Source organism: Crocodylus porosus, unplaced genomic scaffold, assembly GCF_001723895.1.
Source record: "Crocodylus porosus isolate Cpor-Errol unplaced genomic scaffold, CroPor_comp1, whole genome shotgun sequence".
NCBI lineage: Eukaryota > Metazoa > Chordata > Crocodylia > Crocodylidae > Crocodylus > Crocodylus porosus.
The window spans coordinates 15,675,055-15,702,086 of NW_017728926.1; the positions used below are offsets into that span (position 1 = coordinate 15,675,055).

General features: G+C 46.9%; 1 protein-coding gene across 3 annotated transcripts in view; it reads left to right on the plus strand.

The window, feature by feature from the left end:
• The first annotated feature begins 4,706 nt into the window (after positions 1 to 4,706).
• The window catches only part of FAM132A (family with sequence similarity 132 member A), a 35,470-nt gene continuing 13,144 nt past the window's right edge, over positions 4,707 to 27,032 (plus strand). Inside the window, exons 1-4 of one of the 3 annotated variants that reach the window (XM_019541588.1) lie at positions 4,707 to 5,937; positions 19,206 to 19,325; positions 19,937 to 20,048; positions 21,266 to 21,447. In XM_019541588.1, coding sequence (XP_019397133.1) covers positions 5,767 to 5,937; positions 19,206 to 19,325; positions 19,937 to 20,048; positions 21,266 to 21,447 — 585 coding nt within the window. In that variant the 5' untranslated portion in view covers positions 4,707 to 5,766. The remainder of the gene's footprint in view (positions 5,938 to 19,205; positions 19,326 to 19,936; positions 20,049 to 21,265; positions 21,448 to 27,032) is intronic. The other 2 variants (XM_019541589.1, XM_019541590.1) reach the window with 2 other exon arrangements.

Consider the following 27,032-nt stretch of genomic DNA (forward strand, 5'->3'; position numbering starts at 1 on the left):
CCCAACCAAATATACCTCTGTCCTTTTGGTCTGAGAAGTGAGTAGAAACCTTCATCAACTGTCTTCATGAATAAGAGTGCGTCCTGATTTGATTTCCTTTGAGGCAGGGAGAGGTAAAGGTTTAAGACTCTGAATTCAGTAGCCCCCGATCACCGTTACACTCTGATAAACACATTATAATTCTGATATTCTCTTCTGAACCAAAAGCAGATGGATATTTCGACTGATGGACTTGGCATAGTGTAAAACAGGATAATAGTATCCTGTCATTTACTTGCTCAGCTTCATTTCACTGTTTTTAGATTTTGTCATTTTTCTAATAATAGATTCAGAGGCTTCTTTCTGTTACTCTAGTGAATTGAGAGCACCTCCATGCAAGTCATGTGCCCCAGTTTCCATTATATAATAGTATTTTCTTCACAATCAGGATATCTGCGTTTCTAATTTTCGCTTGGATCTAAACTAGGCTTGGAAAGACTGCAAAGCAGTGTAGGTGCGTCGTATTGAACCCTTAGTAGGAGATCTCTTTTAAACCTGACTGTTTAGAAAGTTAGATGCACCCATCATTGTTTTAAATTGCCCCAAACAAGGGTCCAGAACCTACGGGTTTTTTTCTTTCTTTTCTGTATTGGCAACATTGGTAAAATAGTGCATCTGTGTACTATTAAGAGAAGCGTGGCCCTTTTGCATAAACTTTTATAAAGAAATGAGTATAACTACCCATGTAAAAGTCATGGTTTTACAAAGATAGACCTCTCATTCTTCATCAAAACCACAGGCACCTTCCACAGCCAAATCTATCGGAGGAAATACTCTTTTTTTCCATTGACATACGAGGGCTTGTAAGGTTTGCCAGTAGAGAGCACTGGTGAACCGTGCCAGCTAGTACATGATACAGGAAACTTCACATACCCAGAAGACCCAGGAGAGAGAAGGTGGAGATGTGAAAGGCTACTTGTCACCTTGACTTGGTGCATAGAGGAGGAAACCCAAAAGGTTAAGGAACCAGCATGCTATGAGCTGTTTCTTTTTCCAAGGACAACTTAAAAACTCAGGTCGCACTGGGAAATCCATCTGTTTCAGTACATTTCAGGGGGGCAGGAGGTAGCCTTTTACCCCTTTGAATTGCTTTTGCCTGTTGGCATCTAGGTGTAACTTTTCCATAACAAAGCAATTTGTAAGGGAAAGCCAGAATACAAAAAAAAAAAGCCATGCACTAGATGCTAAAACGTCCTATTTGCTAGAGAATTTTCAAAGCATTTTTTTGAACGTGTGATCTTTAGGTGATTGGGGCTGATTTATTTGGCAATATCATGGTTTACTGAGCAAATATGTGTATTTAGGCAGGACATTAAAACTAGTTTCCTTCTCTCCCCCTTGACCCCTATTGTGCTATTCTTCCAATTTGTTTAGTGGTTCAATGAAATTAATATAAAAGCCTCAAATGGAGTTGGACTGGACCCAGAATAAGTTACATTTCCACACTGAGCTAACCTTACCTGCTATGCAACCATGTATTTAGCATGCATGTTGACCTTGAGCTGGCAGAAATTTTATGGCGTAGTTGGTAAACTGAAAGGACAGGGCTATTTTTCAGTCTCAAAAAAATACGCGGTGTCAGAACCTTGGCCCTTTATTCCCTGCCAACAATCCTTTATTTATTGGTTTATTTTTGAACAGCTTGTTTTTTAATTACTTGAGACCCAAAAAAACCCCTCGATCGCAATTTGGCTTTCCCTGTTGCTCGGTGGAACGGCTCAAAATGTTCTAACTGATTCTGTTTGTTTCAGACTTCGGGGAAAGGAATCGGGGACCCTTTATTAAGATCCAGTTGGCATCCTTTTGTCTGGTGAGATCATCTTCTTGTCCTGCACTTCAGACAGTGGTTTTCTGGGGGTTTTTTTTAGACTGTTGTAACACTTCAGAAGACGGGGGAATTGTGGGAGAAACCCTCGAGGAATGGTAATGTCAAATATTACAAGCCCAAAGCTTGCCTGGAGACATAGAAGGGATATTGTTCACTTAGAGTGGTGGTGCTCAGTCGCAAGGTGGCACTGCAACATCATCTAGGTGTCAATTGTGCGACTGAACCAGACTGCTGGAAACTCCCAACTGCTTGGTGTGGTTAGGAACATATAGACAAGGGCTCCATGCAGACAGCCTGAAATATTATTGGCATACTCTGCTGTGCTGAAGTATGTTGCAAAACACAAAGAGAGCAGCATAAGCCTTCCTCGCTCCTCCCATTGCAAGCTGCTATTTGTTTCTAGCTGTCTGGGATTTATTTTGTGAAGCTGGTTTGAATAGGTAACCACCTGAATTGCGGTTGGGTTTAAGCAATGGTACATGGGCATCTGTAAATCAAAGACTTGATCGTTTAGGGTTCCACCAGACACACAGCCCTCAGAGAATAACACAGCCAGGCAGTTGCAGCAGTGGATCTAAATAAACGCTTGTGGGTTCCCAAGTGCCTTGGCATCCAGGAATCGTGATCTTTGGCACCGGTGCCTAAGTGTCGTTCCCTGAATCTGCAATGGGCAATGCTGGAGAGGCTCTAACCCTCCGCAGACCACCTGAGATTTGGATCTTGCTATCCTTGCTGTCCTCAGACAAGATAAAGATTTGTCTTGGAAGCCAAGGTAAATCGCAGCGATCATGACTTATTCTGGGACTCCATGGTGCGTGGGCGAGGGGTGTGATGTAGTGGTCAGAGCACAAGCCCCGCAGGTTTATATATGAATCACATCCAGGTAAAAAACAAATCTCCCTCTCAGCTAGGTTCTGTGGCTCAAAGTCAGTAATTACCTTGCCTAGCAATTCAGTTCCCTTTATATCCCGTTGTTGCTTGCCAGCTCTCAGGGATTTGGCTATGGTATTTTACAGCATCTGCAATTGTGCGATATTGCTTTGGCTTGTTCCAAATCCTCGCCATTTTGAAGTGCCACAAAGGAATGGCTGGGCACTGGGAGCCCAGGGCACTTGGCTCTGATCCCATAAGTGACAAGGGAACGAAGGGTGGCTAGCTTGACTTCTGGATGTTGCTTTCTTCCAGCGTAGCCTGACTTTAATACTGCCGAGCTTGCAGAGTATGCTGAAGCTTTGTCTTTAAGTGCTTTGAGATCTTTGGATGGAAGGCGTGAGATGGTGCACAAGGGGCTATTTTGGTTTCAGGCTGGCATGGTGCTGCTTTGGGTGTGACAGGGACACCGACAAGCTGTCCTGTCTCCATGGTCGGGCAAGGCTCAAGTATCTTGGAGCAGCTGGGCTGCAGCGATGCCGTGTGGATAGGCCTTGCTGGGAGATGCAATGCTGAGCATGCCTTTCCCAAAGGCTGAGTTTGGGGCCATGGGAGTTGTAACTTTTTCACTGACCCACTAGTCTGAGCCCATTGTGTAGGGGTCTCTGGCTGCATTGGGGTAACGCCCGCCCGTGATTTGGCAGGGTGGAAGGGATTTCCCCGCAAGCTCTGCGTCGGCCTCAGCATTGGGCTTTTCGGATGGGAAAGGGGATGTTGCATGACTCGGGCTGTCTGCACCAGTAGACAAAAACGCCGTCGCCCCACTCCAGCCTCGAGAATGTCATTTCTTGCCATGGTGTGTGGATCTGTCAGGGCTGTTTAGCTGCAATATGACAGATTGTCCTATTAATGTGTCATCAAGTGCACTTTTACAAATTCATGGCTTGTCTACAACTAACCTGAAAAGGGGCTTAAGTATGAGAAGGCGCCAAAGAAAGTTAAATATTATTAAGAAATAAAGACTGCCACATAGTTGTGATGGAATGTGAGCTGGGGGTGGGGGGGTTGTTAACTGTTTTGATGGGCTGTTAACTGTTTAGTTTCTCTAGTTTTGTTTTGTTTTTTTCTTTTCCCCTTTTCCCCCCAAGATGTGGTTCTGTGATTCTGCCATTGATTCATGCTTACTTTTTTTTTTCCCCCCCACCCGGGATGTTGTTTTACCAGCCCATACTTGGGTTTTTTCATTGGAAACATGGAAGTAATGATCCTATCCCAGCATGATTCTCTAAGATCTGCTAATAGGTTGTGCTGCAGGCGCGCTAAGTATTTATTGCTTGGGAGATAAGTTATCAAAAAAAAAAGTAGGGGGGACTCATTCCTGGGAACACATTGGTGTAATGAGCAGAGGAGAGGATTGGTGTTGGGGGACCCAGAGCTCATCAGAGGTTGTGGCTGTCTCACTGTGCCGAGCTGCACTCCTCCACTTCTCTGTGCCTCAGTTTCCCCATCTATAAAAACAAGTCTGTTTTTCCCTGTCTCATGAGTCGGTGAGCATGAAAAGCCCTATGCTAAATGCTTTTAGGATTTCCCCCGGGACATGACAACAAGCCAACTTCGCCCCCCGCTGAATCTGAGGCTGTCTAGAAATTTTTAATTATTTTTTTGCATAGAGCAAAGCAGAATAAAAGACAAGCCCTGGGTGTCGTGTTGCTGTGTGCCTATTTCAAGCCACGTACTTCTAACGTTGCCCCATTTTCCTGTGTAGATTTGCAAACTTCCCTAAAAAGTGCTAATTCCCCTGAGAAAATGAAAGGGAGGTGGTAGGGAATGGGGCTGGGGGGTGCCGATTATAATATCTCTCTGGTACAAGGGCCAGGTCCACTTATCAGTGAGTCTCTAATAGGAATGTGAAGAGAATAGGCTTGACAGCTCATTAGAATATGATCCCTCCCCCTTTTTTTTTTTCTTTCTTCAAGTTGATGGAAACTCTTTCAGGAAAGAAGTGCTTATTTGCTGAGGTAGAGCAAAGGCTGAGGAGGGCTTTGCCAATTTGCAGCCAGAGAACAGAGCAAGGGGAGAAATTAGAGATGATCAACACTTAGAGAGAGAAAGGGAAAAGTACCTGAAATACTTTTGCACGGTGAGGCAAGGAACTAGGATGAGAGAGGCACAAGACTCCACATCCCCTGACAGCTGTTTACAACCCTGGGACTGAGTGCTCATCCTGCCAGGCATAGGGCTAGGCTTAGGACAACTTGGATCCTAGCGACCTGGGCGTCTTCGCCGTTTCTTTGCTTTCCCTTGCATTGTGCGAGAGACGATGTTTCTTTCCTCCAAAGACTGAGCACCTCCAGCTTCCCCGCGAGACGAGCAGTGACAACCGTCTTGGGTTTTCATCTTCCGGCATCTATGAAGGCAAAGACAACTGGCGGGAGCTTCTCGTAGACGAAGAGGGGCCACCGCTGAGCGGGCGATGGATGGAGCCCATCGAGTCACCCTTTGAATTGTGCGGCAGGGTTTCAATGACACGGGGCGAAATCTCCCACTGAAAACCAACAAACCCACGAGCCCCCAAATGGGCTTTATGGGTTTCCAGCTCCGGCCTGAGCTACCTTTCTCCTGAATCGCTGGACTTTTTCTCGGCTTCGTAGCCAAGCAAATTTCAACCGAGTCTGAAGACTTGTCAGGGCGGGGGGTAAAATTTAAAGACAGGGCGGAGGGGGAATTTCCAGGATCTCTTGTATTGATGAAAAGCCTAAAGAGCTGAACAGACTTCCTTCCCTTCCCCTTTGCCTCCTTCAACTGCTGCCGTGGATCCGAGTTTGCAAACCGACCTATCAATGTCATTTCAATGCATCCAACTTGAAGAGAGTTCTCTGCAGAAACAGGCGCGTTGGTGCACGCTGATACTTTGACATCGCCTACCAGAGTGGCTCACCTTCAGCAGCAATACTTTTTCTTTTTAGAGAGAAGTCTGTATTTATTACTTCTTTCTGCGCCTCTCATCCAGCCAGCCATCCCCCCTCAAAATGAGGAGCTGGATCTGGGTATTCGTGGCTGCATTACTCTGCCAACAGCTGTCTCTTTTTAGAGTGATGGCAGCCAAAAAAGAAAGGAAGAAAATGAAAGAACCTAATCAGTATACAGAGCCCTTCAATGCCACCCTGTCCAACAGTGAAGAACTGCACGGGCAATCTAAGGTATGTCTTCAACTACGAGAATAGTGACCCTATCTGTAGTCAGTGCACTGTGTACAATAGTCTCTAGCTGTAATGCAATGTCAGACTTTTCCCTCCCCCCCCTTTGAACAGGCATCTTAACAAATTCCCTTCCACTTGCAAGTGAGAGATGTTACAATCTTCTTGCTCTGGCGGGACTCCAAGCTTCCCCAGAAATGACTGGAATACAATAGACAGTGATGACGACTTGCTTTATAATGTGCTCTTATTCACGTGCCCATCCCTGCAGGGTCTGAGCTATGAAAGCATCCTGTTTACTAGGAAGTGTGCAAATTACTTTTGCCCCCCCCCCCAAGAGGGGTAGCTTAATGAGGGAAATATGACTGTGTAGTCTTGAGGCAAGTATCATGGTTTCAGTAATGATGCTGGAATAGTAGTGAGTCTGTTGCACACACGCATCTGTTGATTATGGACCACGCTGTCAAAGCTGGCTTAGACAATACAGAGGTATCAACACCTGAGTATGCCTAAATCTTTTCTGCACCAATGGCTGCATGTGTTGGGAATTACTGGCCAGAAAAAAACCTAGCGGAGAGATGTGATCTGTAGCAGGGGGAAGAGCATGTGTGACGTATGTCAGTGCCTGCTTGTGCTCTTTTACCAGGTGTAGCAAGTGAACTCTTCAGGGTAGGATCTCTCTAGTCTGGCATCAGGGAGAATCGTCACAGCCTGAAGTTTGCAAAAAGCTGCAGAGCAGTTGTCTGGAGCCCTTTAAAATGAAGCCACTGAAGACTCCCATTGTGTGCATCTGGGATGGGGAGGGGGGAGCAAATTTATAAGTTGCTGCTGGGATGACAAGCTGGAAAGAATGAAAGAGGACTGAGTGCCGCAGCGAGACAGGATGAGTAACCTCCTCCATCGCACAGTCCCTTTTTGGCCGTTTCTCACACACGAAAATGTCCCTTATTTCAAATGTAGATGACCTCTAAAATGCAATGCCTTTGATCATGGGCATTGGGGACGGCAGTCGCTATAGCAATGGAGGAACAAACCTGTCAAAAATTGGGGCACGGCCGGGAAGGCAAATTAGAACAATTGGGCTGACATTCTCAATCTCCTATTCAAAGCCATTGTGAGAGTAATTGGTTAAGGTTGGGCAAGTCTGGGAATCTGTCCTCTATATTAAAAAGCTGGCGGCTGCTCTTAAATGGTCATTAAGGGGAGCGTAGGCAGCATCTCTTCTGTTAACCTTGTGCTGTTTGTGGGCTTTGTCATGACAGGCTGTGTTACTGGGCACATTCTTGAGGGGCTCCGGCTTCTGATCTCAGTCCCTTCTCCCTGTTGCCTCTTTAAGCATTTCATTCTCCTTATGCACACTGAGCCAAATCCATCCCAGGCGTAGCTGCTGCAGTCCATCTAGGAACGAATGTGGCCCAGTGAGCAATGCATCTGGCCCTCATTGGCACCTGTCCTTATTTCAATGCCAGCGGGGGAAAAAAAATCTAGTCCAGGTTTAAATGGACATATTATTGCTAGAAGCCGCTTTGCTGTTTGAGGGCAGTGGATGTATAAAATAACATACTTCAGAAGCTGCAGCTTCCCCCACATTGAGTTGCTTTACCTTGCAAAATGCACAGCAAACGTTTGGCTACTCAGAGAGGCTAATAGTCCAGTGAAAAGAGTTTCTATCAAGTAAAGGGGGGGGTGGGATCAACCCAACTCTAGACACAAACACTTTTGAGTGCTGGGGATGTTTGAGATCCAGTTCCAAATTTTGCATCTTGAGCTGATTTTTCTAGGAATGCTTCTAAAGATATCACGGATGACAGGCCATGGATGAGTGTGTGTTGTATTTTATATTTATATAGCACTTTTCAAGCCAAGGGGTTTTATCCAAATTATAAACGTACAGCACCATGGAGCTGCAACTGTCTCTGGGGTGGACAACGGCCTTTGAACAGTGTACACCACAACAAGCACTTTGGTCAAGCACCGCAAGGAAGGCAATTAAGTTGCCATGGGCCCAATAAAGGGCTGGAGTTTTTAAGGTCTCCTTTGAGAAATCCCAAGGCAACAGATTAACTCAATTTTATGTGTCCACTTGTGTCATTGACCCTATCATATTCTGAATGCGTGGTTTTACATCGCTGTGGGGTTTATACCTGATCTTGAGGCTGCAAACTGCTTTGCAAGCTCTACAGTGTGGTAGAGATAAGTATGTCCACCTCTTACTGAATGAAATGTGTTTAAGTTAATGAGTGTGAATTCAGCAGCCAAGCACAATTTTATCTATTTTTATGCATGGGCAGCTTGGTGTGGTTAGAAGTAAGTGTCTGTTAGATTAAAATATTTTTAAAATAGGGTTAAATCACCAATGCTTTCATTCAAATCTGCCTATGTGGTCTGATGGTTGCCTGGGAGTGGTTGATCACAAAGGAGATGTTACTTTTAATGGAGGATTTACATATATGCTGCCCCCTCTTCTTCTCCTCTCAGCCATGAAAGTGCGGAGATTGCCCGCATCTCCCTCCCACTCACTAGACTACATCAAAATGAAGAAACAAGCCCCTTGTGCTTCCTTTTGGTCTAGAGCAACTGAGTGTTGAAAGAAAACTGCTTAAATGTCTAATAAAATACCAGATGTGGCAGCGGAGTAGCCAGAAATTAGTGGTTTGTACATTACCCGTAATTCGTATCATACAACGAATAGTAACTGACACGGTTTGAAAAGGCAACGGCCCTCCTTAGCCAATTGGAGGGAAGAGGAGATCGGGCTGTGGTGTGAAAGACTGCAGGATTTTTTTCTATTAGGTCATTCAATATATTGAAATAATTTTCTCTTCAGTTATCCTTCTAGCTATTCTTGATGATGATGATGATGACATCTACATCTCATGCAGGGGGACGGAAATCAGAAACTTGTGCTTTCAGATCTTACCCATTTAGCTTAATCACTGGCTAGAATGGCTCTCACAAAGATGGAGTTAGATTTGCTGATTTATATATCTTAAAAACCTTTCCTTCAATTCTTCCAGCCTTTTGCAATACAAATTAAGGCTTTGTCAACCCTTAAAAGCTCAGCGACCAAGTGGAGAATGGGTAGGCTTATGAAATCACAAGGATCAGCAATTTTTCACATAGGAAGGACGCACTTCTACCCTTTCAAACAGGGGCTGAGTGAGCTCCTGCTGATGTGAGCAATGTAGGAGCTACCTGGTAGGGCCTCTGAGAAAAACAGAGCCGCTGAGGTTTCAATCTCCTGTTATCTTTAAGGAAATACTATGCATCATACCTCCAATATTTTCCTCTCATTGCATCACTTTTAAAGCAGCTGGCTTTTCCAGCACATGAAGAGGGTCCTCATCTTTGGTACAAACATGGATGTTCCAAGACAAGGACAGGATAAATTGATGTTGAGGTTCTGGGACACTTGTCTACAATTATGGTTTGGTTCCCACATCCTCCGCATGCACTGCTGCTTTTCCCTTTCTGAGCACAGCCTTGGGGGATCAAAAGGGCTGGAGAATAACCGTGTTAACCTCAGTGCTCATTGTGAGCCAAGTCCATCCTTGTTGTTTGTCTGTTCATCTCAAGAGAGTGGGGCAACTTGGTGTGCATGGGAGTGATGATTTACTTCCCTTTTTTTCCTCTTGAATATTTCCTTTCATGCAAAATGAATCAAATGTTTTCAGCTACAAAGTGATTCTGGGTTGATAAATAATCTTCTGTTGAGACACAGAAGAGGCAAGTTTCCACGACTGTCAGTTTGACACCTGTCATGAGCTTTAATCACAGAACAGTCTCAGGTCTGCATCCTCCAAGCCTGGTCTGCAGGGACCTCTTCCATCAACTGGACGGGCATTTGACCTCTGCATCTTACTCAGTCCTTTGGTTCATTGCTGAGTTTGCCACATAACCCCTTGACATCGTGCTTTGACCCTTGCTGATGATGGCTGACTTGTAGATAGGGGCTGATGTTCCTGCTGTATGTTTGGTTCGTGGAGTTGGTTGTCTTAGCTCAGGTAGATGAGGCCTGTGCCTCAAGCAACAGAGATCTCGGGTCCATTCCTTGCTGCCAATGATCCATTCAAAGGTAGGGTGTTACACCCAGGAGGAGTCAGCAGCATGCATTTGTCTGCCAGGGAAACTAACCTGATGATGTCTAAACAGGCATTGAACAATAACTTTTTGATCAGTGTTGATCTGGGCTAGATTTGAGTTGGCAGCCAGAAGAGGATTAATGTGCTTGATCCTATTGCCAAGCAATTAATCCTTCTCTCATCTCCCCCCCACCCCACGTTTCTCCCTCCTTCCCTACAATCTCCCAGCTCAGTTAAGGGCTTTACTTTAATGCAAGGATCTGAGCGTGTATTTTTTTTCCTGCTTCTTCTTCAATTGGAAGTTCATCTGAGAAGCACAAAATGCTCCGACCCATCCCAAGGACACAAATCTCTTCTGGTGCCATAGATACGTGTTAATCAGTTGAGAACGAGAACCTGGAGGAGTCTTTTTATGACAAAACCCCAGTTGGGCTTTCATAGACCCAACCACCACAAGTGCATATGGCCCACCATTTACTGTTCGGTCTTCTGCATCTTTTTGCCAAATACTATCCATTCCAGAGCTGCTGTCCTGAGAAAGGAGAGGATATGTGTTTCATATCACCCCTTCATGGTCAGCCTGGAATAGCAGTGTCTTCATCAGACATCAGCTAATAATTCATAAAGACTAAACGACAATTCAGTGAATGTAGTCTCTTGGTCTGCAAGCAGTTTAGAAGATTTTCTTGAATTCACATGGTGCATTTATTTTCCAGATGACTGCTGCTTGGACTGTGCCGTGTCATTTTATGCGTGTCGTCTACTAGTCCCTTTCTCCGAGTGTGGCTTTTCTGTCCGGGATGGGATCGCATCACTTGCCACTGCAGTGCAGCTATCTATCCCCAGAGATCACTTCTGCTATCTCCTTTCCACCCTGAAAAAAGTGAGGCGCCCCAGTGATTTCAGAGGGATTCAGTGTGGAGGTGAAGGCCTACTGGAGTCAGGGCATCCTTCTGAGCTACCCAAGGGTATTTAAATTGGAAAGTGAAGAGTAATTCTTCCGGTGCAAGGCATTAGCAGGTTTTCAACAGAAATTCCAGTTAGGATTTGGCTAGGACACAAGGCTTAACACCTCCTCTCTAGTGACATCTCCCAGGAGATCCTAAAAAATACAAGTGGTCAGGACCTTGGTTTTACATCTCATTAATAACCAAGTGTGTGTGTAACCATGAGTTATTAGTAGCTGAGAAGGGATATTCCATGCTAAAAAAAGAGTGACATGTCATTTTTAACTGGTTCCAAGCAAAATATGTTACCGGAGTTAGTCATTTGTTACTAATTATATATTGGGGCTGCTGATGCTGTCTGGTGTAAATTAGGAGCCACACTATGGATGTCCATTGCTGGGCTGCTGCAGAACTGAGTGCAAGTGAGAGAATGATGATTGGCTCCAATTTGCGTCTAGTCAAAAATTAGTAAAAAAAAAAAGAAAATTTGTTAAACATTCTCCAATTTAGTATAAGAGTGATGATGCAAAATAACAAGTGTCCAGTGATGTGGGGACTCACAGAGCAAAGCTCAGGATGTCATAAATAGGAGCCAAAGAACAGATGCAGTTAGGCCCATGTGCATCGTAGCAACGTCTCAGAGACGCGCAAGTTTATTGGAGAAAGCTGAAGGGGCACTGTCTCAATGCAAAATCTCTTGCTCTGCCTCCCCAAATCCTCACTTGTGCTACTACTGGTGCTGGAGATGATCAGGAGGGAAAACGTTTTAAGCCTCATTTGCGAAAGTCTAATGAATGCAACGCTGGTTTTCTTCATTTCTCATTTCGCTCAGCCCAGCCCTACGTTGGCCGGCAACTTTTTGGTTCGAGAGTGAGATGGGCTTGAACCCACTCTCAGATCCCGCACCCTTGAACTTCAGAAGAGTTCAAACATTTCTCAGGCTCCAGACTCTTCTGTTTGATACGACAGTAATATCAGCAGTTCATTGCATGACAGGGGAGTCCAGGCCAGACCCTCTGTGGTGCCTCTGGGCAGCACATGCTGTGTTCGTCTGGGAGCTGGGGAGCCAGAGGGAACCACAAGGTCTGTCTGCGCTCAACAGCTCAATTACAGCCCAGCCAGTTTCTTATCTGCCATTAGAGACGTTCTGGGGCTGGAGCTTCTTGTCAGTGTTGCAAGCTGACTCTTATGCGCGAGCAGAAATGCTTGGGCTTGAAGGCAATGTTAAAATGCCAGTTCTAACATCCATTCAAAGTCAACGGAAAGAGCCAGACTGATGTCAGTGGCCTTTGGATCAGGTCCGCGAACCCAAGCCTGGTCTCATCAGTCGACACAAAAAACTCCTACCCACTCCAACCGGGGACCTCCGCACTAAGGAACAGCAAACGCCGATGGAGGGGACCCATCTCCGGCTGTGCCGGGTGCCTGGGACTGCGCTCAGTCCTGGCGATACCTGAGTTGGCTGCAAGCACGCTGTGCTGCTGGAGCCTGCCTCTGCCAAGAAAAATAGAGAGGCTTGCATGCTTATTCCTGGGATTGCTTGTGCATGCCATAGTAATTAAATAATAATACCACAAGGATGGAACATTCATTTTAACCGTCAATCATGCTTGCTCTGGAGAGATTGGGGAGAGCCATGGCTGCCTTGCAGAGGGATTTGTAATTTAAGGAAGCCACAGGAGCGATTGTATTGAGCTGCAAGAGGATTTCTTTGTCCTTTATTTTGCAGGGATGTGCCACTTTTTTTCTTTTCTTTTTGGTTTGCTTCTACCAAGCTGAGCCTTGGCTGCTGCAAAGGGAGCCATCTTCACACTAAATAGGTCAGCTCTGCCCAGGGCTCTGCTGGCTCTAGCCCCCAGCCTGCCTGCTTCCCAATTATTTAAGCAGGGAGAGGGCTGTATGCCCATTTCACAGCCCAATGAAACCAAAGGGAGCCTTTGAATCGGGCCCTGACTCCTTTGCCCAGCTCATTAGGTTCTGAGCCTATTTCTTTGTGCAGCCCACTGGGCAACATTGCTGAGTCCTCCCGTGTGAGCCAGCTGTTTCCACTGGGGCCCAAGGCATTTTGCTTTCCTCTCCTCTGGAATCCAGTTGTTCTCTTGCTTTATTCCCTGCTCCACCTGGGATCATTTCCACCTGCTTTGCGAGCTGCACTGTGGCTTTACCGCAGACCCTCCAACCTCACTTCCTTCTGCGGGAGAACAGCACCTGCTTGGCTCGGCCAAGCTGTATGAAGACACCTGCCAGTTCATTAATAGGGAGACTTAAGCTCCCAGAAAATTCATGCATACAAGATAGCAGAGCATGACTTAGGGTAAAGTGCGCCTTTGCTCAGTGTCAGGGATGAGAACAAAACACAACCTGAAATCTCAGCTCTGAACCTTTTTGCTTTTTCCTGAAAGTTAAATGCAGATTTTTGACCTCTGTGCTCAGAAGAAGCTGAACCACACGTTCTGTTGCAAATGCTGCTCCAAACTTTGGGCAGGATCTGCCTCGTACCTTTGCAGCTTGACCCCTCCGGGGTTTTTGTTCACCTCGATTTTCATAGACGTGTTTACGCCAGCAGCTGCCGGTGAAAAGGACTTGCATCCGAAGCCTTCCAGAGGCCACCTCTTTAATGTCCTTCATCCTATTTTCACAAGAGCCAAAGAAACTTGACTGTCCAATTCTCATTTTTGGCATTTTGGTATCTGAATTTCTTGGGCTACTTGGAGACTGCAAGCCACCATGAATAAAGACTACCAAAGAGTCAAAGACAGAGCTGAAATAAATAAGTTACTAAGACCACTTAGGCTAAAATGCAGCCTGCAGCTGACTGCAGACCAAGTTACAAAAATCAAACTCTGCTCAGGGATATTTCTGAACAGAAACAGCGGCTTAGTTTTTTAATTTTTTTTTAATTTTTTTTGAGTTCCTGTGAGATGTTACCCTTTGCTCTTGTTTTAGAGATGTTTGCTGAATCTGAGCTATTAAGGGAGTGTACCTGACAGCCGTAATTCTGACACTAATTACTTAATTATAGTGGAATGTATCAACAATTTGGAAAAATTATTTGGGATACCCTCATGCTGGCTTATTCTGTAGATACCAGTTACCTGGAGGGAAGGGGCTGCCTGGATAGAGCAATTCTGGGGAGTGAATTCTGCCCGTGAGTCATGCCTGAACAGAAAATCACCTGAGATTAACTTCAAGTTTTCTGAGACTCAAATTTAACACCCCCCCGCCACGCTGCCAGATGCAGAGAACACTTTGGATTGCTTGCTGTCTATCCATTTGAAAACCATCTATTGACTCATGCTGCTGAAATAAAATAGTTGTGGTCATATCTATCTGTAATCAATGTATTGCTGCATTGCCCTGTGTTCGTGTGCCTGGACTTGTGCCAGAGAGGGTGGGTTTTTTGGGCTGTGCATCAGGTCGGAAACGCTGCCATTCTTTCTAACTGCAATCTGGACGTCCATCAGGCTCTCTCAGACTTCTGAGGGAGATAATTTGGCTCCAGACCACTTTGGCTCTGCACACATCTTGCAAGCAAAGATCGTGCAAGCTGTGGTCTTCTCTTTTTAAGGTGGATGCAAAAGAAAAGGTTTGCCTTGGTATCCTTGGCCAAAAACTCCCAGCCTTTGCCTCCATCCTCTGCTGCTGCTGTGCTGTGGCTTGTCTTCCAGTTACCTGCCTTTTTCTACCTCAGCCATGACTGCTTTCTAATTGTGAATCAACTCTCTATAAATGCATGGAGTTGACAAAGTGTTTTGGATACTTCGGACTGCTGAAGGTGCCCTATGCATGTTGGGCAGTTGCATACAATATAATTAAAATAGTGCACAGGGTGATCAACGCCCAGCTAATTGCTTTAGCTAGCCACTGCATAGTTGCATTTGGCAACATCTGGCCACTGTGTCGTTGTCTGGCTTTTTCCCTGGTGGAGCAAGAACACTGCCACTACCAAGGTGACTGTATCTATTTGTTCAACTTTCCTCTGAAATATGACCTTTCGTTTTTATCCAGGAGAACTTTTACAACCTTTTCTCCGATGCCTGAAGAAGGATGTTTGTGCCTAAAAGCTTGCAACTAAAGATTTTTTTTTTGCAAAAATCTAGTTGGTCTAATAAAAGATATCACCTCTACCACGAGTCCTGATTCCTTGGGTAAAGCTGGCACTTTTTGAGCAGTGGCAGTACTGCATATGTATAGCATGGCACATGTACGCAGTGCTTAGCAGATGGAGACTAAAGAGAGATTTTTAAAGCAGAATGCTTAAACTTTGAATGATCAGTAACGGCTCCTTTTCCTCTCCCTGCTTTTCCCAGTTTTCATTTTGTATCCTTCCTGAGCCACGTGAGTTTGTCTGACCTGCTGCTACATAAATTGTTGCTCACTGGTTTCCAACTCAAATGGACTTTTAGTGGTCTAGGAATCTTGTCAAATACCTATTAAATTCACTGCTGTGTTTTACTGGCTTCCTGTTTGAATGTCTCAATCCATACCCGCCCCACCTTGCTTGGGGAAGCAAAACCACATGCTCCTTGGATGATTTCCAAGGCTTGACAATAGGCATTTTTTCAGACTTGATGTGTTCATTCTAGTATTTCCTCTCCCCAGCTCTTTCAGTAATGAGTCTAAATTTTGAGGCATGATTCATTAAGCTCTGGGCTTGACAGTTCATTCTGACGAGGGCAGAGACGATTCGAGTTGGAGAAGGACTCGTGTTTTCTTCTCCTCCCTGCAATGGGAATTTTGCAGCCGGCTGTGTGAATGGATTGGTACCTCGATGGCTGACACTCAGTTGGCCTTGACGGGGCAGATAGCCGATGACAAAAGGGCCCACGGGGCTTACCCTTCTCCTTGGAGCTGAAACTTCAGTCCCAGCTCAGATGAACAACAGCCAGCAGGTGTGATGATCTGAGGGCTGTGGCTGAAAGCCTTTCTGAGATGAATTTGGGACTATTAATCCAGCTTCCAGTACAGCACGGATCCAAATTGTAAAACCCTCCAGAAAAAAGCTATGCATTCTGGATGGCCTTAATGAGATCCAGAAGTGGGACTGGCAGTAGATGGTTTAACTGGGTTCAGGTGTATTCAAGATAAATCCTCTTAGGTCATGACAAGGAGTTTACACTTCCCAAGGTGCATCTATTGTGTGCCCATACAGAAGGACTGCCTTCTCCATGGCTGCCTCTCTTGGGTCTTTCCCTGGCAGGTGTTTGATTTGTAGTTTTTGTTGTTCTTTTAATTAATGACATGGGCTAATGGAATCTATATAAGGGGATCAAATCCATGGCCTAGTTTCCACCTCCCATCACCCGCCGTACAGCCAACCATGGTATGCCAGATCTTGCAATGAGAAGATAGCTGAGCACCTTCTCAGTAGGTTCACTGTATATATATGTAGTTAGAGCATCATTGTCCAGCAGCCCAGGAGCCTTATGTCCACAACTCTTCTAGTGCAATGTGGTATGGTCACAGCCTGGCTCATAGTGAAGTCCTGGCTCTAATTCACCATCCCCCTTGCATATTCAAGTCCAGGCAAGCTAATACAGCACTTCCAAAGCCATGTTAGAGTCTGTCCTATTAGGGAGGGGAAGGACGTTGAGACAAAATCTCAGGGGAGCGCCCAGACAAGCAGTGCATAGGAGATATACCCATTCACATGTCCATGGCATTGTCTTAGCTCCTTTTTTGAACTGGTGTTCTACCTCTCCCCATAAGTGTGTGCATGTGTGCACGCGCACACCTGTGCACAATGTAAAAAGAGAATGAAGTGTATGATGCAAACCTCATTTTCCCCATCTGGGGATAACAAATCCTGCTTACAGTGGTTCTGAGAAAATTCATGTTGGCAAAGCTGATGGATGGCAGTCTTACTGGTAGTCATCCTGTTAAAGGAAATCAGACTGAACTGATAGCCTTACCCTCTTTTCTTTGCTTCTTGCATTGATATTAATCCCAAGCCAGGTGCCTGAACAATGCTGCTGACAAGCATGGTAACATTATTACGCCAACCACACGCTCCTTTTGCACAGTTATAAATAGCAGGGGGGAAGCAGGGAGCTGGAACAGCACTGGATAATCAAATGCCAGCTGCTTACTGCAAAGGTATAGATCCTGCCAGAACAGGAAGGTTTCTCCATGACAGCGATGCATACATGTACCTGACACTTAAAACTTGGAAGACATTTCAGGCCCTAGTCATCTCATGGTCAAGCTGTCAGTCTCATGGTATCTCTTTGAATCCAGCCTTTTCACTCCTGAAGGAATGCAGGTGGGTGAGCAGGGTGGTTGTCGGTGGGGGACAGTAGCAGAGGTTTCCCATGAATGTGTTAACTTGTCAGGCAGGTGAAGCCACAAATATTCTGCTTGATCACCAGGTGGAAACTGCAAACTGTTTGCATATTTCTGACCTCCATGATCTTCTCGCTGCTGCAGTTTCCCAGCCTAACAAGGAGGGCGAAGCGGCACAGCTGGCTGTGTGCTGTCCCTGCTCTGCACGGTTGTTTTCTCTCTGCCTTCAATGCATCAAGGCCATCTTTGGCTCAGTGCGGTTAAGCAAAACAAATGGGCTTGTACAACTCCAGTAGAAATGCAGGTCAAGTCGCTCACTCCAGCCGTAACCTTTGGGCTTTTTATAGATCTCAGCTGACTGTTTGCCTGGCAGGTGGCTGAGCCTAGCCCATACTGGTGCTTTTTAGAAAGTTTCAGGAGACCTCCTTGTGTCTCGTCCAGTAAAACTTCCCTTTGATTACAAGTGAAGCAGTAGCACCTCTTGCTTTGGGATTGGCATGTGTGGTCTGCATGTGTCTGCAGAAGCATGAAGTGCATGTGCATGCACACATGCATGTAAGACATATAGATGGATGTGTTTGTGCATGCCAGCATGCCTATGTTTGAGCATGTGTGTACCACAATAGATATTTCCATATAGATACTACTGCTCAGTTAAGCAACCTTTGCTTAGGGGAGACCTGTAGGCACGAGTGAACTGTTTGGGCACAACTGGTGGCCAGGAAGACAGCATAGTGCATGCGAAGTGTTTCCCTGGTTGTGCACCTGAGCATAGCACAGAAGGGGCATAGACATGCTGCTCATATTTATATCACGGTGGCACGCTGCAACTCCAGTGATAGCCAGGACCACACTGTGGTAGGCACTGAAGGTATCAACACTTGGGTCCAACATTTGTTAGCTTTCATTTAGTTATGGAAATGATCAATATGTACAAGTGGCCTTTTTGGCCTGGTGCAGCTTGACTTCTATTATCCGTGTGATGTGGACGTATGAGCTGCAGCAGCTGCATGGTTAGGACAGCTGCCCAGGAAGCAGGAGATTTGGGTTTGTGGAAAACCTTCATGCAGACAGCATTTGAACTTGTGTCTCTGACTTCCCGGCACAGGGATATGACCACTAGGCAGCATGTTAGGCCTTACCCCAGCTCTTCTCCACTGTCCTTTGAAGCTGGACTGTTGGGCAGCCAAGACAAGGAGATATGTGGGACCAGGAATAAAAGAACAGGTGGTGTGTGGCCCACTGAAACAGCTGATGACTTGGAAAAGGACAGGTTTCTAGCTTAGACCTTGGCTCCCAGTGGTGCAAAGAGTACCCACTGTTGTCCATGTAATGCCCGGTAAATGCAAAGGGCAGTGGCTCAGCCTCAAAAGGAAAGCACTAGATAGTATAATGTTTAACTTGTAGCGCTAGCATTCTCTGGGACAGATGCTCACTCGGGTCCATGTGACTTTGCCCAGTTGCCCTACCCATTGAACCTCACGACTCTGTCCCTTTGTGGTAGTCTTTGTGTTGAAGCAGGAGAAGCTTGTGCTTGACTATTAAATAACATAGCAACCCAAGCCTGCCGCAGGCTGCGGCCTGCAAGATAGGGTTTAATTCCTGTAGTTCAGAGCCCTGTCTTCCTATACAGAGGATGACTGCTCTGACCTCCACAGTCACTCTCCATGTCCTTACGTGACACAAACTACCCTTCCACACCCCGGATCCCAATCCCAACTGATCTTCATTGGAGGCTGTGCTGGAACTTGCCATCTCCGAAGCGCGTGTCCCTCGGCGGTCAGTGTGTTTTGGATGGAGGGGTCCGGTTCAGATCCGTTCTGCTGCAGAGGTTCATCTGAGAGATGCCCAGACAGTGGCAAGAGCCGGGAGCACCAGCCTTCTGTACCCAAGGTTGGGATACTTGCCCGTGGCCAAAGAGACGCAATGACGTCCCTTTTGTCTTCTTGTTTCTCTTTAGATTCTAGACTCTCCGGACCCTCGAATCACAGATCCACGGCGCACCTGGATCTCATTCGTACACCGCCCGGATGATGGCAACACCTCCAAAAGGAGATGCAAAGGGAAAGACAAGAAATTAGTAGGTTACCACTAGACTGTGATGCCAGCTACTGAATATCTATGTCCCGGGCGACACTTTTCTCTCCTGTTGGTATTGCAGAAGGTGCTTTGTGGGTGCCTCAGTGCCTTCCCACCCCAGGGAGGGCTGCATTTTTTGCTGTGCTGTGTGCATATATAGTTTGTAAAGCATCTGAGGAAACTTTGTGAGAAAATGTGCTATATAAATGGAGAATGAGGTACGTGTGCATGTATGAAGCGGTGCGTGCTTGTGCATAAAGGCTGTCTAATAAAGTGGGTGTTTTTAGATTCTACTGCTGTTGACAAATATTGAAAAAAGCAGCCATTTCTTCTATTGAGTTTTTCTCCTTAACTGATAATACTAAAGTACAAAGGTGTCTTCGGTTAAACCAAGTTCTAAGCTTCTTAAAGGCTAATAATCAGTTTAGGGCCCAAGTCACACATGGTGACCATTTCTAGGAGTACACAGTAGGTATTTCACCTTCCTGCCCTGCCTCTGTGTTCCCCCATTGATGTTCTCCTGAGTTGCGCCTAACTCACTTTGTTCAAGATGGCCATCAGTGCAGACGATGGGGTCTGATTCTCACTGTTTTCTTTTGGCTCCTTCCCCAGCGTGGCCTTGTTGGACCCCCAGGACCACCAGGACCCCAGGGACCTCCAGGTGCACCGGGAGCTGAAATCACCCGGGAAGTCCTGATGCAGGAGTTTAAGGAGATATTAAAAGGTAAAAACTCTTGGAGCTACACTTCTCCCCACATCCTTCTCAGATATGGCACCTACGGCCAAGTTTCATGGCAGGAGCACCTTCATTACAGTGCAGCAAAGTGCTTATGTTGTATGTCCTTAAATCCCACTGACTTGAGTTCACAAAGCCAGTGGGGCTCTGGGTTTGTGGAGATCAGCTGGCAGGCCAGAAATTTCCAGGCTCTGGGCCTAAGTGCGTTAATCTTCTCCTTCCTTCCCACCCATGATATTAGAGGGAAATGTGGCTTCAGGTGCAGGTGAGCTTAGTAAAATGGCATTAACAGGATTGCCAGTGACAACATCCCATGTCGGACTCGATGGGGGTCCGACCCAAGCATCTATGCATCTCATGAATCTGGCCTTGCAAAATCAAGAGACTTAATTGACTTAACAATTAAGACAAGGGTAGAAAGAGTCAGTGGGGGATGCTTGCTTATCTTCTGGATGTTGAGCCTGTGGGGTGCACCTGGGGACCATGTTAAAATTTTTTTTCCCTCTGTCCTAGGAGGAATTATTGAAAAAAAGGAAGCTGAGATTCATAGGAAGTGGACTGTCAGGGGTGGGGGAGTAGGGAACCCTACTGTGAAACGGGCTAAAATCAGGATTGTTGGCTATAGTGAGTTAAGCGAAGGATGATGTTAGACAGCGTGTGGAGAGCAGCTTTCCAAAATGTGGGATCTGTTAAACTGAAATGCTCTTTTTCCAGAGGAGCGGTGGGAGGGGAAGGGTGGAGTAGAAAATGGGCTTGGTCTACTCAGACCGGCTTGATTAGGGATGCGTGTGGTCTTTTATTAGTCATTATTTGTCTTACAGTAGTGCCTAGGAGAGTCAGTCATGGGACTGGAAGCCTACTGTCCTAGACACTGAGCAGACACCGAACAAACTGGTGGTTGTTGCCCCAAATAGCTTGCAATTGAAGTATAAGATGACAGGCAACTACAGGACACAAAGAGACAGACAGAAACAATGACCTCATGTGAGACTGTGGTCTGAGCACACCCATTCTTTGTCCATTGTGAATTTTTTGGGGATGCATCACGGCCAAGCAGCACTTTAAGGAAGGAGTTGATAGATAACACCGTGGGGGCGTTGCACTTGTATTTGACTACTGTGGGCTGCTGGTGTACAAATGACTCCCATCTAGTTGATTTAGTTCAAGTCCAAGATGGTGGCCTATACGATTTCTTTTCTTTTCAGAAGCCATCGAACGGCGGGCATCTCTGGCAGTCTCGGCTCACCCCAGCCAACTGCCCCCACTGCTGCTGTCCCTGGAGGAGATCTCGCCGCACAAACGGGTGGAGGAAGCGTTTCACTGCAAGCTGAAAGGGCAGGTCGTTGTGGACAAGAAGACCCTGGTGGAGCTTCAAAACTTCCAGTCGGTGAGCGGGTGTCGTGATCTGGGCTTGCGCTGGCCTGGAGAACAGCAGTTGTCTTTGGGTCTTTTATAGGATGGCTTTTGCTTGCAGAGCTCCCGTGTAGACCTGTAGATCAGGATTTCTCCTGAAAGGGTCCTGGGAGCCCATGTCTCATATGGAGTTTGGCTGCTGGGAATATGGCACTCGTTGTTGGGGAAAGTGACGTCACTTTATCCCGTGTGGCCTCGGTTCTTTACTCGTTGACATTTGGGGTTTTGCCCCGACTCCCAAGAAAGTGAGAGTGGGATGTTCTCAGGCCAACCTCCAGTGCCGACCTCAGTCCTAAAACTCTGCTCCAATGGGACAAGGGTTTAACTCTGAATCCTTTCTGCTTCATATACTAGCAAAACCACAGGCACAAAGTGCTCCCGCTGGACCCCAACAGGTGCAAAATGAGCCAGAATGAGCCCCAGCATCTGCTGGCAGCATCAGAGAGCTAACAGCCCGGGAGAGAAAGGACAGGGGCCAGAGCGACCTTTTGGCTCCAAACCATGGTCAGCACAGTTCTGATGGTGGCATCTTTCTTCCAATTCATGCTACCAGGGCTTGTCTGCACATGTGGTTACTCTGGACTAGCCCTTCCACTTCAAAGACACACATCGTCCTATTCCAGAATAACTTCCGTGTGTGGACGAAGTGTTGGCTCAGGGGGGTCTCCAGATCCCTGGCATGAATTTGTGGCTCCCACAATTAGGAGGACCCTTGCATACTACAATTCTGTTTATATTGGCTGATGAAGGGTTGACAAATCGCTGATATTATAAGGGCGTTCCAGACATGCTGACCGTGTCTTTCTGATGGTTAGAAACTTTTCTGTCAAAAATGTTACGGTTGATTATAAAATGGAGTTAAAAGGTTCAAGTGAACTTGTTATACGCTATAATATTCAGATAGTAAAAGACCTATCTAACTCCTTGCTCATCCTTTAGAGGCTGTTTGTAAATTGAATTCTAATGTTCTGTTATGGGGAAGGGGCATCTAGGTGCTAATTATCTTTGCTCTGTTGGCAAGACTCGATCTGAAGACTGCAATGAAACAGATATGCAGCTCTACATCTTTTACAAAGTTATTTTCGGAGCCTGACTGAGGACATTTAAAATCTTTTAATTGGCAATTAGTTCTCTTGCTAATCGCCAGCAGCCCTCAGTTAGAAGTGGCTGCATTTCTCTGGCATTTGCACAAAGCCCTGTCTTGGAAAGGTCCTGTTCTGCATGCCTTACTCTGCAAAGCTGTCTCACAGCTAATGGGACCCCTCAGATCTGCAGCTGTTGCTAGGGACGTTGTCTGCAGATGCCGGGCAGGGTTCTCCGCGGCAGGGAATCACTGCCTGCATTGTGCCAGCCTGGTTAGACGGCACTGCAGGTGCTGTCTCAGGAGCAAGTTTGTACTTGAAATGCAGGCAGGGCCAGAGAGAGAGAGCCCGAGCTCCTCATTAGGAGGGAGAATGCGAATAAAGACATCTTGGCAATCGGTGCGTGGGCTGATGCTTCCCATGCCTCGTTATCATGCCTGTCAGTCCTTTCTAATTGCTGCTGGCCCCAGCGCTGGGGCGGGAGGGCCTGGCAGGTTACCTGTCCCTCTGGGTGCCAGAACTTCATTTTAGCTTTTGGACAAGAAGGGCCTGGTTCTAGCTGGTGCTGGTTTTAGCAGACTGTGCTTGCTTGAGGCTAGGTGCTTCTGGTGGGACAAGAGCATCCCCTCTTGGGCATCCAGGGGAAGGGATGTGAATCTTCCACCTCTGGTTCAGCCGTGCTAAATCTGAAAGGGCCTGCTAGTTGCAAGCAGGGAGGGAACCAGCCTAACTCCTTTCCGTTGACTTGGGGCACGGTCCAAAGCTCACCGAAATCATTGGAACAACTTCCACTGGCTCCACTGGGTTCGGGGTCAGGATTTTGCTGTCCCAAAGTGTCAAGCACTGGAGTGCAGCATCTGCACTATCCGGACCTGGGATGTATCCAAAGAGTAGCAGGGCTTTCATTCCCCTGTGAAATCCCCTCCTTCTGGGCTAGTTATTCCCTTGCCCTACCTCCCACCCTGTCTTTTCTCTGTTACTTTAGCTGTGTTCACAAGTGTCTTCAGCATCTGAGATTAAGTGGGTAGTTTTTCTCCCCCTCCCACTGACCTGGTCCACCATGGTCCAAGCATGCTGCTGCCTCAAGCATTTGCCTCTTGGACACTTGGAGTAATGGACTTTGCACAGGGAAGCTGCGATGGGCCACTGTCTCCAGAGCGCAGTGAGACTCTGGCTTTTATCTCTGGATTGACTGATGTCCAGGGAACACGATGGGAGCGATGCCAGACCCACCAGGGCTAAGAGGCAGCCCAGGTGCTTCCTGTGATGAGCAGACCTTGGGAGTTTTCCAAGGAAGAGTCCTGGTATCTCTGATGTTTGGAGGTCAAGCTAAACTTCTAGATCTGGCAGCTGAATGTTAACACTGTCTAGGAGGTCAGAGGGCTCCCTATTCATTGCAGTGGCTGCCACACAGCCTGGCTTCTTGATTTTTATTGCAAGTATTCACTGATTTAATTCAATGAGAGTTTAACTAAATTAGTGCATAAGTTTGCCAGCTCTCAGCTTTGGGGGTCCCTACCTTAAACCTTCAGTGAAAGATCCCCAGCCCCCACCAACGGGTAGAGTGTGCAACCAGGTGGGGAGGTGACCTGTGTTTGGAGAGCAAAGGAGGGCTGGGCGTTTGCTGGGGATTTACCTGCCTTGGGGATGCCTGTGGAAATTGCCTGAGAGCAGGTTGCCAGTGTCTTGGGGAAGTTTCCCTGCAGCCGAGGAATGACTGGGGCTAGGGTCAGGCAGGGACTCCAGCGGGGAGCTCTCGTGGCTGCCGGGTTACTGGAGTACGGTGCCCAGTGAGTCCTCTCCCTTCCCAGAGCTGACACTTTGCATTATTGACTTCCACTCACAGAAGAATAACACAGGGCATGAAGAAACAGGAATGTTTTACCAGCGATAATTTACTGGTGCCTGAAATTACTTTCCACATTCAGCCGGTGGTTTTGGAATTAAGTTGCTGCTGTTAATTTAATTGCTGCAAGGAGACAGGAATGGAGGAACTCCCAGGCACTGTTTTGCTTATGCACGTGGGGCCTGGTTTTCTTGTGCCTTAGAGAGGTGTAAATCAGGAATAACACAGTCAACGCCTGGCAGCTATATTGGTATCAAGTTAGACGATGCTCTTCTTCTCTTTTTACTCCTGCTACCTTTATCTTGTAGACTACAGCTGACAAAAGTTTGTAGCAGGGGTGGGACTATACACCCATGCACCCACGCACACACACGTGGTTGTGTGTGTGTGTGGGTGCATGGGTGTATAGTGCCATCTCTGCTACAAACGTGTTTGTGTGTGTGTGTGTGTTCGTGTGCCTCTTATACATTATTGCAATGGGGACCAACCTTTTTAGCAGACATGCCACTGATTTAATTCAATGAGAGTTTAACTAAATCAATGCATAAGTTTGTCAGCTCTCAGCTCTGGGCGTCCCTACCTTGAACCTTCAGTGAAAGATCCCCAACCCCCATCAATGGGTAGAGTGTGCAGGAAGGTGGGGAGGTAACCTGTGTTTGGAGACATGCCACTAATTAGCCCCGTACCCTCCCCAAGTGCTGCTCTGGTCCCCTTCCCCTGCCTGCTCTGCTTTCTGCCCTATCTGCTGCTCTGCCGCCTGTCCCTTTACTGCTCTGCTGTGTGCCACACACAGAGGTCTCCCGTGTCACTTGTGACACATGTACAACAGGTAGGCCACCCCTGAATTATTGTATATAATGTATACAGATAGGATATTAACAGCTGCCTGTCATATATATATATGTCTGTGTGTCTACGTGTGCGTGTGTGTATATATAATAGAGTGAAGTGCGTTTGAGATCTAGGAATTACAACTGGCTCATTCTGGATGAAGGCCAAGGCTTATTTTTACTCATTTTTTTTCCCTTGCAGTGTAGAAGCACACTGAGGAGCTTGCTTGCAGGCTGCGGGTGCCCTGCCAAGGGTTGAAAATTGCCAAGTCAACTGCATGTTTCAGTCAGCTCAGCCCTTCTACCAGACACCTGCCCCTGCAGACAAATACCAGCATGCCCAGAGATCGGCAGTCCTTATCCCTCCTAAAAGGCCAGGCCAAAGAAATTGGTCTTGGAAGTTGGCACATCCAGGCTTTTTTGCATGGGAGGACATTCTAGATTCCTTCAGGGCCTTAAGACAAAAATCCTTTGTCAGATGTCTCCTTTCTTCTCATAGCAAGAGGGGATCCAGCGATCCGGTGTCCCTGTCTCAGCCGGTGGCCTCTCTGAGTGGGTGCATCCACTCCCCGTTCTCAGAGGGGGAGGCTTCTGAGCCTGCTTGTCATGTCCACCTGCTCCCACCCCGGTGTGGCAAAACCAGAAACGTGGTGGTCAAGCTGCTCCAGGGGCACCCTGCTGTCTCTGACATGCTGGAGAGCAGCCGCAGGAGGCATCCCCGAACTGCCGTGTCTCCAGGTTTGGTGCATGTGAGCAAGGAGCAGGGGCGCTTTGGGGAACCTCCCTCCTTGAGGACACCGGGGAGATGGTGTACGCATACCCGTGACGCTGGGTCGGAGGTGGGCCTATTGAGGGAAAGATACAGGCACACACCCCACACTATTCATTTCTATCAGGACTCCAAAGCTGTGTGTTGCATGCATCATCAGATGGAAATGTGGTGTACATCAGAGGGAAAGGTGGTGTACATCAGAGGGAAAGGTGGTGTACATCAGAGGGAAAGGTGGCTTCAGGTGCAGCTGAGCTTAGCAAAAAGGCAGGATTGCCAGAGACAGCATCATGATTCTGGCCTTGCAACAGATGTTGTGTATGTGTGTGCGTGTACGTGTGCATTTGTATGTGTGTGCGTGTGTGTAGCTACACATCCCCTAGTGCTGTCCAGTGTGTTAAATCAGTGCAGCGTGAACCCTGCAAGAGCATTTTATGGCTGTGTTTGTCCCAACAGACTGGCATGGCACAAAATGCCCTCACGGTAGAGACTCTCTCTCTGAGTAACAAGCTCTTTTGGCACATTGAAGTTATTCCTGCTTTTCCCTAACTCTAGCCAAACCCGTACTGAGCAGGCCAAAGCTAACAATAAACACACCGTGCCGAGTTTATATTAGGCTAAGTCAGATAATCTGCTGCGAGTCTGACTTGAGACCGCTTCCTTGCGTGGGGAGATGCCGCGTGTCACTTTGCCCGAGTTTTGCCTGCTGTTTTCAAAGAGAATTCATGCTTCGAGGACAGCGAAGCTAAATATAGATACAAGGATCAGCAAGACTGTGCAGGGTTGAGAAATCACACATGTCATCCTGAAGCCCGGAGTGGGCAGAAAACCTGTGGAGGCCCGTAACATAGTCTCCACTGTGTCTGCATCGCAAAGCCAACACGCAACTTGGCACAGCAGAGAGCCAGGACTGTAATAATAGCACGAGGGCACGGCTGGTACTGACTGAAGTACTTTGGGAGGACTAGGGAGATGCAGGACTGGGAGACTGTGTGGTGGGGGTGCTGCAAGTCAAGGCATCAGAGCAAAAGG